This window comes from Oncorhynchus gorbuscha, linkage group LG08, assembly GCF_021184085.1.
Source record: "Oncorhynchus gorbuscha isolate QuinsamMale2020 ecotype Even-year linkage group LG08, OgorEven_v1.0, whole genome shotgun sequence".
NCBI lineage: Eukaryota > Metazoa > Chordata > Actinopteri > Salmoniformes > Salmonidae > Oncorhynchus > Oncorhynchus gorbuscha.
In genome coordinates this window covers 30939738-30957181 of record NC_060180.1, presented here as the reverse complement: position 1 = coordinate 30957181, position 17444 = coordinate 30939738, and the positions used below count along the sequence as shown (strand labels likewise).

The window sequence follows — 17444 nt, the reverse complement described above, 5'->3', positions numbered from 1 at the left end:
ACGGTCCATAACGGATTATTCTATTGAGTTTCGCACTCTTGCTGCCTCTAGTGAGTGGAACGAGCCGGCGCTGCTCGCTCGTTTTCTGGAGGGACTCCACGCAGTGGTTAAGGATGAGATTCTCTCCCGGGAGGTTCCTTCAGATGTGGACTCTTTGATTGCTCTCGCCATCCGCATAGAACGACGGGTAGATCTTCGTCACCGGGCTCGTGGAAGAGAGCTCGCATCAACGGTGTTTCCCTGCTCCGCATCGCAACCATCTCCCTCCTCTGGCTCAGAGTCTGAGCCCATGCAGCTGGGAGGGATTCGCATCTCGACTAAGGAGAGGGAACGGAGGATCACCAACCGCCTGTGCCTCTATTGCGGAGTTGCTGGACATTTTGTTAATTCATGTCCAGTAAAAGCCAGAGCTCATCTGTAAGCGGAGGGCTACAGGTGAGCGCAACTACTCAAGTCTCTCCATCAAGATCCTGTACTACTTTGTCGGTCCATCTACGCTGGACCGGTTCGGGTGCTACATGTAGTGCCTTGATAGACTCTGGGGCTGAGGGTTGTTTCATGGACGAAGCATGGGTTCGGAAACATGACATTCCTTTCAGAGAGTTAGAGAAGCCTACGCCCATGTTCGCCTTAGATGGTAGTCATCTTCCCAGTATCAGATTTGAGACACTACCTTTAACCCTCACAGTATCTGGTAACCACAGTGAGACTATTTCTTTTTTGATTTTTCGTTCACCGTTTACACCTGTTGTTTTGGGTCATCCCTGGCTAGTATGTCATAATCCTTCTATTAATTGGTCTAGTAATTCTATCCTATCCTGGAACGTTTCTTGTCATGTGAAGTGTTTAATGTCTGCCATCCCTCCCGTTTCTTCTGTCCCTACTTCTCAGGAGGAACCTGGCGATTTGACAGGAGTGCCGGAGGAATATCATGATCTGCGCACGGTCTTCAGTCGGTCCCGAGCCAACTCCCTTCCTCCTCACCGGTCGTATGATTGTAGTATTGATCTCCTTCCGGGGACCACTCCTCCTCGGGGTAGACTATACTCTCTGTCGGCTCCCGAACGTAAGGCTCTCGAGGATTATTTGTCTGTGTCTCTTGACGCCGGTACCATAGTGCCTTCTTCCTCTCCGGCCGGGGCGGGGTTCTTTTTGTTAAGAAGAAGGACGGTACTCTGCGCCCCTGCGTGGATTATCGAGGGCTGAATGACATAACGGTTAAGAATCGTTATCCGCTTCCCCTTATGTCATCAGCCTTCGAGATTCTGCAGGGAGCCAGGTGCTTTACTAAGTTGGACCTTCGTAACGCTTACCATCTCGTGCGCATCAGAGAGGGGGACGAGTGGAAAACGGCGTTTAACACTCCGTTAGGGCATTTTGAGTACCGGGTTCTGCCGTTTGGTCTCGCCAATGCGCCAGCTGTTTTTCAGGCATTAGTTAATGATGTTCTGAGAGACATGCTGAACATCTTTGTTTTTGTCTATCTTGACGATATCCTGATTTTTTCTCCGTCACTCGAGATTCATGTTCAGCACGTTCGACGTGTTCTATAGCGCCTTTTTGAGAATTGTCTCTACGTAAAGTCTGAGAAGTGCTCTTTTCATGTCTCCTCCGTTACTTTTCTCGGTTCCGTTATTTCCGCTGAAGGCATTCAGATGGATTCCGCTAAGGTCCAAGCTGTCAGTGATTGGCCCGTTCCAAGGTCACGTGTCGAGTTGCAGCGCTTTTTAGGTTTCGCTAATTTCTATCGGCGTTTCATTCGTAATTTCGGTCAAGTTGCTGCCCCTCTCACAGCTCTTACTTCTGTCAAGACGTGTTTTAAGTGGTCCGGTTCCGCCCAGGGAGCTTTTGATCTTCTAAAAGAACGTTTTACGTCCGCTCCTATCCTCGTTACTCCTGACGTCACTAGACAATTCATTGTCGAGGTTGACGCTTCAGAGGTAGGCGTGGGAGCCATTCTATCCCAGCGCTTCCAGTCTGACGATAAGGTTCATCCTTGCGCTTATTTTTCTCATCGCCTGTCGCCATCTGAGCGCAACTATGATGTGGGTAACCGTGAACTGCTCGCCATCCGCTTAGCCCTAGGCGAATGGCGACAGTGGTTGGAGGGGGCGACCGTTCCTTTTGTCGTTTGGACAGACCATAAGAACCTTGAGTACATCCGTTCTGCCAAACGACTTAATGCCCGTCAAGCTCGTTGGGCGTTGTTTTTCGCTCGTTTCGAGTTTGTGATTTCTTACCGTCCGGGTAGCAAGAACACCAAGCCTGATGCCTTATCCCGTCTGTTTAGTTCTTCTGTGGCTTCTACTGATCCCGAGGGGATTCTTCCTTATGGGCGTGTTGTCGGGTTAACAGTCTGGGGAATTGAAAGACAGGTTAAGCAAGCACTCACGCACACTGCGTCGCCGCGCGCTTGTCCTAGTAACCTCCTTTTCGTTCCTGTTTCCACTCGTCTGGCTGTTCTTCAGTGGGCTCACTCTGCCAAGTTAGCTGGTCATCCCGGTGTTCGAGGCACTCTTGCGTCTATTCGCCAGCGCTTTTGGTGGCCGACTCAGGAGCGTGACACGCGCCGTTTCGTGGCTGCTTGTTCGGACTGCGCGCAGACTAAGTCGGGTAACTCTCCTCCTGCCGGTCGTCTCAGACCGCTCCCCATTCCTTCTCGACCATGGTCTCACATCGCCCTAGACTTCATTACCGGTCTGCCTTTGTCTGCGGGGAAGACTGTGATTCTTACGGTTGTCGATAGGTTCTCTAAGGCGGCACATTTCATTCCCCTCGCTAAACTTCCTTCCGCTAAGGAGACGGCACAAATCATTATCGAGAATGTATTCAGAATTCATGGCCTCCCGTTAGACGCCGTTTCAGACAGAGGCCCGCAATTCACGTCACAGTTTTGGAGGGAGTTCTGTCGTTTGATTGGTGCGTCCGTCAGTCTCTCTTCCGGGTTTCATCCCCAGTCTAACGGGCAAGCAGAGAGGGCCAATCAGACGATTGGTCGCATACTACGCAGCCTTTCTTTCAGAAACCCTGCGTCTTGGGCAGAACAGCTCCCCTGGGCAGAATACGCTCACAATTCGCTTCCTTCGTCTGCTACCGGGTTATCTCCGTTTCAGAGTAGTCTGGGTTACCAGCCTCCTCTGTTCTCATCCCAGCTTGCCGAGTCCAGCGTTCCCTCCGCTCAAGCGTTTGTCCAACGTTGTGAGCGCACCTGGAGGAGGGTGAGGTCTGCACTTTGCCGTTACAGGGCACAGACTGTGAGAGCCGCCAATAAACGCAGGATTAAGAGTCCAAGGTATTGTTGCGGCCAGAGAGTGTGGCTTTCCACTCGCAACCTTCCTCTTACGACAGCTTCTCGTAAGTTGACTCCGCGGTTCATTGGTCCGTTCCGTGTCTCCCAGGTCGTCAATCCTGTCGCTGTGCGACTGCTTCTTCCGCGACATCTTCGTCGCGTCCATCCTGTCTTCCATGTCTCCTGTGTTAAGCCCTTTCTTCGCACCCCCGTTCGTCTTCCCTCCCCCCTCCCGTCCTTGTCGAGAGCGCACCTATTTACAAGGTACATAAGATCATGGACATGCGTTCTCGGGGACGGGGTCACCAATACTTAGTGGATTGGGAGGGTTACGGTCCTGAGGAGAGGAGTTGGGTTCCGTCTCGGGACGTGCTGGACCGTTCACTCATTGATGATTTCCTCCGTTGCCGCCAGGATTCCTCCTCGAGTGCGCCAGGAGGCGCTCGGTGAGTGGGGGGTACTGTCATGTTTTGTCATTTATTATCTTGTCTTGTCCCTGTGCTTCCCATTCTATTCGTTTCCCTCTGCTGGTCTTATTAGGTTCTTTCCCTCTTTCTATCCCTCTCTCTCCCCTCCCTCTCTCACTCTCTCGCTCTCTCTTCTCTCTATCGTTCCGTTCCTGCTCCCAGCTGTTCCTATTCCCCTAATCAATCATTTAGTCTTCCCACACCTGTTCCCGATCCTTTCCCCTGATTAGAGTCCCTATTTCTTCCTTTGTGTTCCGTTCCTGTCCTGTCGGTTCCTTGTCTAGAATTCACCGTGCTGTGTTTGTGTATCGCCCTGTCGTGTCGTGTTTTCCTCAGATGCTGCGTGGTGAGCAGGTGTCTGAGTCTGTCTGGTTCAAGTGCCTTCCCGAGGCAACCTGCTGTTCACCTGCTGTTCAAGATCGAGTCTCCAGTTTGTCCTCGTCATTTCGAGTGAAAGTTGTGTTTTTTGTTTGTATTTACTTTACTGGATTAAAGACTCTGTTTTCGCCAAGTCGCTTTTGGGTCCTCTTTCACCTGCATGACATTCTATACATTTTTACTCATTTATAAAACTCAGTTACTTTGTTGAAGCACCTTTGGCAGCGATTACAGCCTTGAGTCTTCTTGGGTATGCTTTGCACAAGCTTTGCACACCTGTATTTGGTGAGTTTCTCCCATTCTTCTCCGCAGATTCTCTCAACCTCTGTCAGTTTGGATGGGGAGCTTTGCTGCACAGCTATTTTCAGGTCTTTCCAAAGTTTCTCCCGAAGCCACTCCTGCGTTGTCTTAGCTGTGTGCTTAGGGTCGTTGTCCTGTTGGAAGGTGAACTTTCGCCCCAGTCTGAGGTCCTGAGCGCTCTGGAGCAAGTTTTCATCAAGGATCTTTCTGTACATTGCTCTGTTCATCATTCCCTGATGCTGCCACCACCATGCTTCACTGTAGGGATGGTGCCAGGTTTCCTCCAAACGCTTAGCATTCACGCCAGAGTTAAACCTTGGTTTCATTAGACCAAAGAATCTTGTTTCTCATGGTCTGATAGTCTTTAGGTGCCATTTGGCAAACTCCAAGCGGGCTGCCATGTGCCTTTTTACTGAGGAGTGGCTTCCATCTGGCCACTCTACCGTAAAGGCTTGATTGGTGGAGTGCTGCAGAAATGGTTTTCCTTTCGGAAGGTTCTCCCAGCTCTGTCAGAATGACCATCAGGTTATTGGTCACCTCCCTGACCAAGGCCCTTCTCCCCGATTGCTAAGAATGCTCTAGGACGAGTAGTGGTGGTTCCAAACTTCTTCAATATAAGAATGATGGAGGCCGCTGTGTTCTTGGAGACCTTCAATGCTTGCAGACATTTTTTGGTAACCTTCCCCAGATCTGTGCCTCAGAGTCAATCCTGTCTTGGAATTCTACGGACAATTCCTTCGACCTCGTGGCTTGTTTTTTTCTCTGACGTGCCCTGTCAACTGTGGGACCTTATATAGACAGGTGTGTTCCTTTCCAAATCATGTCCAATCAATCGAATGTACCACAGGTGGACTCCAATCAAGTTGTAGAAACATCTCAAGGATGGTCAATGGAAACAGGATGCACCAGAGCTCAATTGAGTCTCATAACAAAGGGTCTGAATACCTATGTAAATAAGGTTTTTCTGCTTTTTTTTATTTTTAATACATTTGGAGAAAAAAATCTCTAAACCTGTTTTTGCTTTGTAATTCGGGGGTGTTGTGTGTAGATTGCTGAGGATTTTTAATTGATTTCATCCATTTTAGAATAGGGCTGTAATGTAACAAAATGTGGAAAAAGTCAAGGGGTCTGAATACTTTCTGAAAGCACTGAACACGTACAACCTTTGGCCTCCTGAACCACCGAGTAGCCTGTTTGATATAGGGTGACCTAGAAACATGTTCTCGCACACCCCTGTGTCAAGGAAAAGTGGACTATATACAACTACCACTCAGAGCGTATGCACATACTGTACATGCATGAGCTCATACAAAAGTTAATAAATACACTTAATACTCTCCTGTCTCTCTCACTCCTGAATTCTCCTGTCTCTCTCACTTGCACATACACAAGTATAGAACTTCAGGTCAGGTACACATATTGAATATTTTATTTGACTAGGCAAGTCAGTTAAGAGAAAATTCGTATTTACAATGACAGCCTTCACTGGCAAAACCCAGACGATGCTGAGCCAATTGTGCCCTGCCCTATGGGACTCCCAATCACGGCCAGTTGTGATACAGCCTGGATTTGAACCAGGATGTCTGTAGTGATGCCTCTAGTACTGAGTTGTAATGCTTTTGACCACTGCGCCACTCGGGAGACCCATAAAAGTCTATTTTTAATTAGAAGAAAAAACGTTCATCATATTTAATAATGATTAACACATAAAAGCATTCTTGAGTTCTTTGAATTGACACTCGTGACCTGGAAGATCATCTAGTTTATTCTGGGTTATGACAACTGGTAGTTCATGTTTAACTTGTTTTTATCTCTGTCAGTGAGTCAGTCTACGCTTTTATTGCAGCGATAAATCACTTTTAATTAAAGGACATAAAAGCATTTTCCTTCAGGTCAGACGAGGGCCTCAAACATAATGTTTCTTTGGGATAACAGGCTGTCCTTCAGTAATAGGAGCAGAGCCAAGGCAGCAAACGCCACAGCCTCATTGACGTGTGTGTGTGTGTGTGTGTGTGTGTGTGTGTGTGTGTGTGTGTGTGTGTGTGTGTGTGTGTGTGTGTGTGTGTGTGTGTGTGTGTGTGTGTGTGTGTGTGTGTGTGTGTGTGTGTGTGTGTGTGTGTGTGTGTGTGTGTGTGTGTGCGCGTGCATCGGTGTGTGCGTGTGCGCGTGCATCGGTGTGTGTGCGCGTGCGCGTGTGCGTGTGTGTGTGTGCGCGTGTGTGTGCGTGCGTACGAGCATGCCCGTGTGTTCTGTGTTGCTCCATTACTCTGCAATCTAATGATCATCTGCTTCTTCTGTGCTAAGGAGCTACAGGACAAACCTAACCTTGACCACACATTCAAAACCACCCAACCAACACGTTGAAGGGAAACAGTGGAACCATCTGGGCATTGCCTTTATCCAGCTGCTTTCTAAAAAGCCATCAGTTGTTTTTAAAGGCCATCATGTGGGAAAAGGGACATACGTTCCGATATATCAACTGAGTTCCTGAGAAACAAAGCCTTTTCACCAGTCCCTTCCTGGAGGGCTTCACCCCCAGGAATAAGTAAGGATGCTGCTTGTATCAGAAGTGCAGCTGGACAGAGTTCCCTTGGTTTTCATACTGAAACACAAGAGGGCTGCTGTGGTTTGGTTATGTGACAGGAACATATTGTGACAGGACTGGTTATGTGACAGGACTGTGTGCTCTCTTTCTCTGCGACCGACATGAGTAAGTCACTTAAGTGCGTTAACCCTCGCAAGGCTGCAGGCCCAGACGACATCCCAAGCCGCGTCCTCAGAGCATGTGCAGACCAGCCGGCTGGTGTTCAAGGACATATTTAATTTATCCATATCCCAGTCTGTTGTGTCCACTTGCTTCAAAATGTCCACCATTGTTCCTGTACCCAAGAAAGCAAAGGTAACTGAACTATATGACTATCGCCCTGTAGATCTCTCTTCTGTCATCATGGAGTGCTTTGAGAGGCTAGTTAAGGCCCTACATCACCTCCACCTTACCCGACAACCTAGACCCATTACAATTCGCATACAGCCCCAACTAGATACACAGACGACGCAATCGCAATTGCACTGCACACTGCCCTATCCCACCTCAACAAGAGAAATAACTATGTAAGAATGCTGTTCATCGACTACAGCTCAGCCTTCAACACCATAGTAGCCACCAAGCTCATCACTAAGCTCAGGGCCCTGGGTCTGAACCCCTCCCTGTGCAACTGGGTCCTTGACTTCCTGATGGGCCGACCCCAAGTGGATAAGGTGGGCAACAACACCTCAGCCACGCTGATCTTCAACACGGGGGCCCCACAGGGGTGTGTGCCCAGCCCCCTCTTGATTGTGGACTACAGGAGACAGCAGACAGAGCACACCCAATCCACATAGACGGGGCGGGCGGCTGTGGAGAGGGTCAAAAGCTTCAAGTTCATTGGCATGCACATCACTGACGACATGAAATGGTCCCTTCACACAGACATTGTGGTGAAGAAGGCGCAACAGCTCCAAGCAGGCTGGCATGTGCCTTATACTGAGGAGTGGCTTCCGTCTGGCCACTCCGCCATAAAAGCCTGATTGGTGGAGTGCTGAAGAGATGGTTGCACTGTCAACTATGGGACCTTATATAGACAGGTGTGTGTCTTTCCAAATCATATCCAATCAATAGTTATGTAAATAAGGTACAGTGGGGCAAAAAAGTATTTAGTTAGCCACCAATTGTGCAAGTTCTCCTACTTAAAAAGATGAGAGGCCTGTAATTTTCATCATAGGTACACTTCAACTATGACAGACAAAATGAGAGAAAGAAAATCCAGAAAATCATATTGTAGGATTTTTAATGAATTTATTTGCAAATTATTGTCATGCAGGTGAAAGAGGACCCAAAAGCGACTTGGCGAAAACAGAGTCTTTAATCCAATAAAGTAAATACAATCAAAAAACACAACTTTCACTCGAAATGACGAGGACAAACTGGAGACTCGATCTTGAACAGCAGGTGAACAGCAGGTTGCCTCGGGAAGGCACTTGAACCAAACAGACTCAGACACCTGCTCACCACGCAGCATCTGAGGAAAACACGACACGACAGGGCGATACACAAACACAGCACGGTGAATTCTAGACAAGGAACCGACAGGGCAGAAACGAATAACAAGGAGAGAAATAGGGACTCTAATCAGGGAAAAGGATCGGGAACAGGTGTGGGAAGACTAAATGATTGATTAGGGGAATAGGAACAGCTGGGAGCAGGAACGGAACGATAGAGAGAAGAGAGAGCGGGAGAGTGAGAGAGGGAGGGGGAGAGAGAGGGATAGAAAGAGGGAAAGAACCTAATAAGACCAGCAGAGGGAAACGAATAGAAGGAGAAGAACAGGGACAAGGCATGATAATCAATGACAAAACATGACAGTACCCCCCCACTCACCGAGCGCCTCCTGGCGCACTCGAGGAGGAATCCTGGCGGCAACGGAGGAAATCATCAATGAGTGAACGGTCCAGCACGTCCCGAGACGGAACCCAACTCCTCTCCTCAGGACCGTAACCCTCCCAATCCACTAAGTATTGGTGACCCCGTCCCCGAGAACGCATGTCCATGATCTTATGTACCTTGTAAATAGGTGCGCTCTCGACAAGGACGGGAGGGGGGGGGAGGGAAGACGAACGGGAGTGCGAAGAAAGGGCTTGACACAGGAGACATGGAAGACAGGATGGACGCGACGAAGATGTCGCGGAAGAAGCAGTCGCACAGCGACAGGATTGACGACCTGGGAGACACGGAACGGACCAATGAACCGCGGAGTCAACTTACGAGAAGCTGTCGTAAGAGGAAGGTTGCGAGTGGAAAGCCACACTCTCTGGCCGCAACAATACCTTGGACTCTTAATCCTGCGTTTATTGGCGGCTCTCACAGTCTGTGCCCTGTAACGGCAAAGTGCAGACCTCACCCTCCTCCAGGTGCGCTCACAACGTTGGACAAACGCTTGAGCGGAGGGAACGCTGGACTCGGCAAGCTGGGATGAGAACAGAGGAGGCTGGTAACCCAGACTACTCTGAAACGGAGATAACCCGGTAGCAGACGAAGGAAGCGAATTGTGAGCGTATTCTGCCCAGGGGAGCTGTTCTGCCCAAGACGCAGGGTTTCTGAAAGAAAGGCTGCGTAGTATGCGACCAATCGTCTGATTGGCCCTCTCTGCTTGACCGTTAGACTGGGGATGAAACCCGGAAGAGAGACTGACGGACGCACCAATCAAACGACAGAACTCCCTCCAAAACTGTGACGTGAATTGCGGGCCTCTGTCTGAAACGGCGTCTAACGGGAGGCCATGAATTCTGAATACATTCTCGATAATGATTTGTGCCGTCTCCTTAGCGGAAGGAAGTTTAGCGAGGGGAATGAAATGTGCCGCCTTAGAGAACCTATCGACAACCGTAAGAATCACAGTCTTCCCCGCAGACAAAGGCAGACCGGTAATGAAGTCTAGGGCGATGTGAGACCATGGTCGAGAAGGAATGGGGAGCGGTCTGAGACGACCGGCAGGAGGAGAGTTACCCGACTTAGTCTGCGCGCAGTCCGAACAAGCAGCCACGAAACGGCGCGTGTCACACTCCTGAGTCGGCCACCAAAAGCGCTGGCGAATAGACGCAAGAGTGCCTCGAACACCGGGATGACCAGCTAACTTGGCAGAGTGAGCCCACTGAAGAACAGCCAGACGAGTGGAAACAGGAACGAAAAGGAGGTTACTAGGACAAGCGCGCGGCGACGCAGTGTGCGTGAGTGCTTGCTTAACCTGTCTTTCAATTCCCCAGACTGTTAACCCGACAACACGCCCATAAGGAAGAATCCCCTCGGGATCAGTAGAAGCCACAGAAGAACTAAACAGACGGGATAAGGCATCAGGCTTGGTGTTCTTGCTACCCGGACGGTAAGAAATCACAAACTCGAAACGAGCGAAAAACAACGCCCAACGAGCTTGACGGGCATTAAGTCGTTTGGCAGAACGGATGTACTCAAGGTTCTTATGGTCTGTCCAAACGACAAAAGGAACGGTCGCCCCCTCCAACCACTGTCGCCATTCGCCTAGGGCTAAGCGGATGGCGAGCAGTTCACGGTTACCCACATCATAGTTGCGCTCAGATGGCGACAGGCGATGAGAAAAATAAGCGCAAGGATGAACCTTATCGTCAGACTGGAAGCCCTGGGATAGAATGGCTCCCACGCCTACCTCTGAAGCGTCAACCTCGACAATGAATTGTCTAGTGACGTCAGGAGTAACGAGGATAGGAGCGGACGTAAAACGTTCTTTTAGAAGATCAAAGGCTCCCTGGGCGGAACCGGACCACTTAAAACACGTCTTGACAGAAGTAAGAGCTGTGAGAGGGGCAGCAACTTGACCGAAATTACGAATGAAACGCCGATAGAAATTAGCGAAACCTAAAAAGCGCTGCAACTCGACACGTGACCTTGGAACGGGCCAATCACTGACAGCTTGGACCTTAGCGGAATCCATCTGAATGCCTTCAGCGGAAATAACGGAACCGAGAAAAGTAACGGAGGAGACATGAAAAGAGCACTTCTCAGCCTTTACGTAGAGACAATTCTCTAAAAGGCGCTGTAGAACACGTCGAACGTGCTGAACATGAATCTCGAGTGACGGAGAAAAAATCAGGATATCGTCAAGATAGACAAAAACAAAGATGTTCAGCATGTCTCTCAGAACATCATTAACTAATGCCTGAAAAACAGCTGGCGCATTGGCGAGACCGAACGGCAGAACCCGGTACTCAAAATGCCCTAACGGAGTGTTAAACGCCGTTTTCCACTCGTCCCCCTCTCTGATGCGCACGAGATGGTAAGCGTTACGAAGGTCCAACTTAGTAAAGCACCTGGCTCCCTGCAGAATCTCGAAGGCTGATGACATAAGGGGAAGCGGATAACGATTCTTAACCGTTATGTCATTCAGCCCTCGATAATCCACGCAGGGGCGCAGAGTACCGTCCTTCTTCTTAACAAAAAAAGAACCCCGCCCCGGCCGGAGAGGAAGAAGGCACTATGGTACCGGCGTCAAGAGACACAGACAAATAATCCTCGAGAGCCTTACGTTCGGGAGCCGACAGAGAGTATAGTCTACCCCGAGGAGGAGTGGTCCCCGGAAGGAGATCAATACTACAATCATACGACCGGTGAGGAGGAAGGGAGTTGGCTCGGGACCGACTGAAGGCCGTGCGCAGATCATGATATTCCTCCGGCACTCCTGTCAAATCGCCAGGTTCCTCCTGAGAAGTAGGGACAGAAGAAACGGGAGGGATGGCAGACATTAAACACTTCACATGACAAGAAACGTTCCAGGATAGGATAGAATTACTAGACCAATTAATAGAAGGATTATGACATACTAGCCAGGGATGACCCAAAACAACAGGTGTAAACGGTGAACGGAAAATCAAAAAAGAAATAGTCTCACTGTGGTTACCAGATACTGTGAGGGTTAAAGGTAGTGTCTCAAATCTGATACTGGGAAGATGACTACCATCTAAGGCGAACATGGGCGTAGGCTTCTCTAACTCTCTGAAAGGAATGTCATGTTTCCGAACCCATGCTTCGTCCATGAAACAACCCTCAGCCCCAGAGTCTATCAAGGCACTACATGTAGCACCCGAACCGGTCCAGCGTAGATGGACCGACAAAGTAGTACAGGATTTTGATGGAGAGACTTGAGTAGTTGCGCTCACCTGTAGCCCTCCGCTTACAGATGAGCTCTGGCTTTTACTGGACATGAATTAACAAAATGTCCAGCAACTCCGCAATAGAGGCACAGGCGGTTGGTGATCCTCCGTTCCCTCTCCTTAGTCGAGATGCGAATCCCTCCCAGCTGCATGGGCTCAGTCTCTGAGCCAGAGGAGGGAGATGGTTGCGATGCGGAGCAGGGAAACACCGTTGATGCGAGCTCTCTTCCACGAGCCCGGTGACGAAGATCTACCCGTCGTTCTATGCGGATGGCGAGAGCAATCAAAGAGTCCACATCTGAAGGAACCTCCCGGGAGAGAATCTCATCCTTAACCACTGCGTGGAGTCCCTCCAGAAAACGAGCGAGCAGCGCCGGCTCGTTCCACTCACTAGAGGCAGCAAGAGTGCGAAACTCAATAGAATAATCCGTTATGGACCGTTCACCTTGGCATAAGGAAGCCAGGGCCCTAGAAGCCTCCCTACCAAAAACTGAACGGTCAAAAACCCGAATCATCTCCTCTTTAAAGTTCTGGAACTTGTTAGAGCAATCAGCCCTTGCCTCCCAGATAGCTGTGCCCCATTCTCGAGCCCGGCCAGTAAGGAGTGAAATGACGTAAGCAACCCGAGCTCTCTCTCTAGAGTATGTGTTGGGTTGGAGAGAGAACACAATCTCACACTGCGTGAGAAAGGAGCGGCACTCAGTGGGCTGCCCGGAGTAGCAAGGTGGGTTATTAACCCTAGGTTCTGGAGGCTCGGCAGGCCAGGAAGTAACAGGTGGCACGAGACGAAGACTCTGGAACTGTCCAGAGAGGTCGGAAACCTGAGCGGCCAGGTTCTCCACGGCATGGCGAGCAGCAGACAATTCCTGCTCGTGTCTGCCGAGCATGGCTCCTTGGATCTCGACGGCAGTGTAACGAGCGTCTGAAGTCGCTGGGTCCATTCCTTGGTCGGTTCCTTCTGTCATGCAGGTGAAAGAGGACCCAAAAGCGACTTGGCGAAAACAGAGTCTTTAATCCAATAAAGTAAATACAATCAAAAAACACAACTTTCACTCGAAATGACGAGGACAAACTGGAGACTCGATCTTGAACAGCAGGTGAACAGCAGGTTGCCTCGGGAAGGCACTTGAACCAAACAGACTCAGACACCTGCTCACCACGCAGCATCTGAGGAAAACACGACACGACAGGGCGATACACAAACACAGCACGGTGAATTCTAGACAAGGAACCGACAGGGCAGAAACGAATAACAAGGAGAGAAATAGGGACTCTAATCAGGGAAAAGGATCGGGAACAGGTGTGGGAAGACTAAATGATTGATTAGGGGAATAGGAACAGCTGGGAGCAGGAACGGAACGATAGAGAGAAGAGAGAGCGGGAGAGTGAGAGAGAGAGGGGGAGAGAGAGGGATAGAAAGAGGGAAAGAACCTAATAAGACCAGCAGAGGGAAACGAATAGAAGGAGAAGAACAGGGACAAGGCATGATAATCAATGACAAAACATGACAATTATGGTGGAAAATAAGTATTTGGTCAATAACAAAAGTTTATCTCAATACTTTGTTATATACCCTTTGTTGGCAATGACAGAGGTCAAACGTTTTCAAAGTTTTTCAGAAGGTTTTTGGCCCATTCCTCCATGCAGATCTCCTCTAGAGCAGTGATGTTTTGGGGCTGTTGCTGAGCAACACGGACTTTCAACTCCCTCCAAATATTTTCTATGGTATTGAGATCTGGAGACTGGCTAGGCCACTCCAGGACCTTGAAATGCTTCTTACGAAGCCACTCCTTTGTTGCCCGGGTCGGTGTGTTTGGGATCATTGTCATGCTAAAAGACCCAGCCACGTTTCATCTTCAATGACCTTGCTGATGGAAGGAGGTTTCACTCAAAATCTCACGATACATGGCCCCATTCATTCTTTCCTTTACACGGATCAGTCATCCTGGTCCCTTTGCAGAAACACAGCCCCAAAGCATGATGTTTCCACCCCCATGCTTCACAGGAGGTATGGTGTTCTTTGGATTCAACTCAGCGTTCTTTGTCCTCCAAACACGACGAGTTGAGTTTTTACCAATAAGTTATATTTTGGTTTCATCTGACCATATGACATTCTCCCAATCTTCTTCTGGATCATCCAAATGCTCTCTAGCAAACTTCAGACGGGCCTGGACATGTACTGGCTTAAGCAGGGGGACACGTCTGGCACTGCAGGATTTGAGTCCCTGGCGGCATGGTGTGTTACTGATGGTAGGCTTTGTTACTTTGGTACCAGCTCTCTGCAGGTCATTCACTAGGTCCCCCCGTGTGGTTCTGGGATTTTTGCTCACTGTTCTTGTGATCATTTTGACCCCACGGGGTGAGATCTTGCGTGGGGCCCCAGATCGAGGGAGATTATCAGTGGTCTTGTATGTCTTCCATTTCCTAATAATTGCTCCCACAGTTGATTTCTTCAAACCAAGCTGCTTACCTATTGCAGATTCAGTCTTCCCAGCCTGGTGCAGGTCTACAATTTCTACAAAAGTTTACCTATGATGACAATTACAGGCCTCTCTGGGAGAATTTGCACAATTGGTGGCTGTCTAAATACTTTTTTGCCCCACTGTATCTGTTTTTTATATGTAATACATTTGCAAACATTTCTAAAAACCTGTTGTTGCTTTGTCATTATGGGGTATTGTGTGTATATATTGATGATGAAATTAATTTCATACATTTTTGAATAAGGCTGAAATGTAACAAAATGTGGAAAAAGCCAAGGGGTCTGAATACTTTCCGAATGCACTGTATGTATGTGTATATATATTGCTCGTTCTGATATTCCTTCATTTCTTTCTCTTTACTTTTTGGATTATGTGCGTATTGTTTTGTATTACTAGGTATTATTACTGCACTGTTGGAGCTAGAAACACAAGCATTTCGCTGCACCTGTGACAACATCTGCAAATCCTTGTACACGACCAATAAACTTTGATTTGTTTTAGTAAGAGATCTCTGAGTACTAAGAGGCCTTAAAACGGCAAAGGGTTTGGGTTTTTGGGGCAGTGGAGAAAAACATGAATGAATAATGTGTCGAAACAAGACACTGTTAATCTAGAACGTAAGTAATGATATGGCTGTAAGGTGAGTTTCACTCCTCAGTAATTTCGACACACAAAAGCCTTTTGAGGGGTTGTGGGAAAAGTGAGTGTTACACAACGGAGAAAAGAAACAAGAAACACATGCTTGGTGGCACACATATCAAGTTTCCTTTTGAATGGGAGGGACGCAACAAAGAACAAGGTACCCACAAGGTATAGAAACATTTTCTCATCTCGTACAAACCTTACCTGACATTCTATATTGAGGCTTTTAAGTGTCTTTTTAATTTTGGTAGACTGCTTTGAGACATAACAATCCACCAGTGTTGCATATCTGAAACTTGTGGGCTGTATTTAACGTCCATGAGGAAAATCTTGCACATGTTCAGAGCATGGTTAAGGGTCTGTTCAAAAGGGTGCAAACGTTGCAAAACGGTTAGATAGAAATGCATTTTTTGTAACAGATATGATTTTCTGTCATGATGACCCGGGCACCATGTCAACTATATTCATACATTTTGTATCTGCAACATTTAACATCTATTCCGGATGTTGCACATCAAAGAACACAACCCCAAGTGTTGGGGACATGTATTAACACTCACACTTGATGTTAAAAGAAGCGTTAGTAGAGTGGGCCTCCTCTCCTGTGACCGTGTTGGTGGCCACGCACTCAAAGTTGCCAGCGTCCACTCTCCGGTCCACCGCCGTGAACTTGAGGTTGCTGACCTCGCGGAACCGCCTCTCGGTGTCATCCAGGGGCTGACCGTTGTTTAGCCAGCCATACTGGATGTCTGCTGGGTCGCTGACCTCACAGCGGAGCATGGCACTGCGGCCATGCAATGCATCCTGGGATTTGGGCTCCTTGGTGAACTGGATAGGTGCTGCCTGGATGCAAAGAACTGAGGGAAATAGAGGAGAGATGGGGAGAGGAGGGACAATGTGGGGAGGGAGAGAGAGATAATGTTGAAATTAGGTTACCACTGACCACAATAGTAACATTTTATTGCCGTTTCCATTAGTCACCATTGTACCACAACTACATTTGGTCTTGAGCAATGAAGCAATTAAAAGGTTTGATTCGAGTCATTCAAGACATTTAAATGTTGTTTAATAGTAGGTCTTAATCCAGTGGATAAACATTGTCAGGAAACGGACAGCTGAATTGAAAACTGAAATGTATTGCTAAAATGTTGTAAGGATGATGACAGCCAAGAAAAGTAGATTCTCATTCCCGAACGTATTGGACAAATAATTCAAGCCCTTTCTATATATTTTTTTTTCTTCTGCAGTACAGGCTTGTCTCATGAAAGAGCTGTGTTTCATGAGAACAGAGGGAGAAGGAAAGAGAGACTTCTGACACACATCCTCTCCTTCCTCACGGTCATGTTCCATCAGCTCACAGACATACCGTGAGCACACACGCACTTAACTCCCAGCACTGTAGAGAAATATTTTCAGCCCTATTTACTAATGTCTCCATGATTTGAGGAGCAGTGAAAAGGATGGGAATAAATACAAGGCTTGTCCACAGTTGACCTATATCAAAATGTGACAGACTAAATTTGACCATAGGACTAACAGTGAGAAATAAGGGATGGGGCGGGTGGCATTTTACAGGGCTCTGGTCAAAATAAGTGCACTACGTAGGGAATAGGGTGCCATTTGGGATGCAACCCAGGCCTCTCAGTAGGCCTACACTAAATCATGTCCCACCGAGTGTTATGAGTTTTCACGTCATGGTCTGTGGCAAAGTGTATTATCAAAGTGAAAGGTCCATTGGCAGGGTTGACGTAAACTTAAAATTCCCCTTAGTTGAGTGTATGTATGGTTTCTCTGTTCATCAAGGACTGAGCTCATGTGGGTTAAAGGGCTTTTGTAATGGTCCGATGCGAGATGATTAAGTAACTTTGTTTATATGTGATCTGTATTCCTATGTGAAAACCATAGAATCAGGCCTAATTTATTTCAATTGACTGATTTCCTTTCAACTCAGTAAAATCTTAGAAACTGTTGCATGTTGTGTTTATATTTCTGTTCAGTATATAACAGGCTGCTGTTTAAAGTTGCCCCAGCGTGAGCTGCAATGCGGCCTCTATAATGCTTCTGTCAGGGTTGAAGCCAAGGAGAATCTTTCAGGAGGATTAAATCAAGATGAGCTGAGGTAATCTCCCATCCCATCCCCACCTCCTCACCTGGCCTCCCTCATCTCCC

General features: G+C 48.2%; 1 protein-coding gene across 1 annotated transcript in view; it reads right to left on the bottom strand.

Moving 5' to 3' along the window:
• LOC124041489 (inactive tyrosine-protein kinase 7-like) overlaps positions 1 to 17444 on the bottom strand; it is a 225731-nt gene that overhangs the window by 99816 nt on the left and 108471 nt on the right. The window contains exon 2 of the mRNA XM_046359132.1: positions 15836 to 16132. Coding sequence (XP_046215088.1) covers positions 15836 to 16132 — 297 coding nt within the window. The remainder of the gene's footprint in view (positions 1 to 15835; positions 16133 to 17444) is intronic.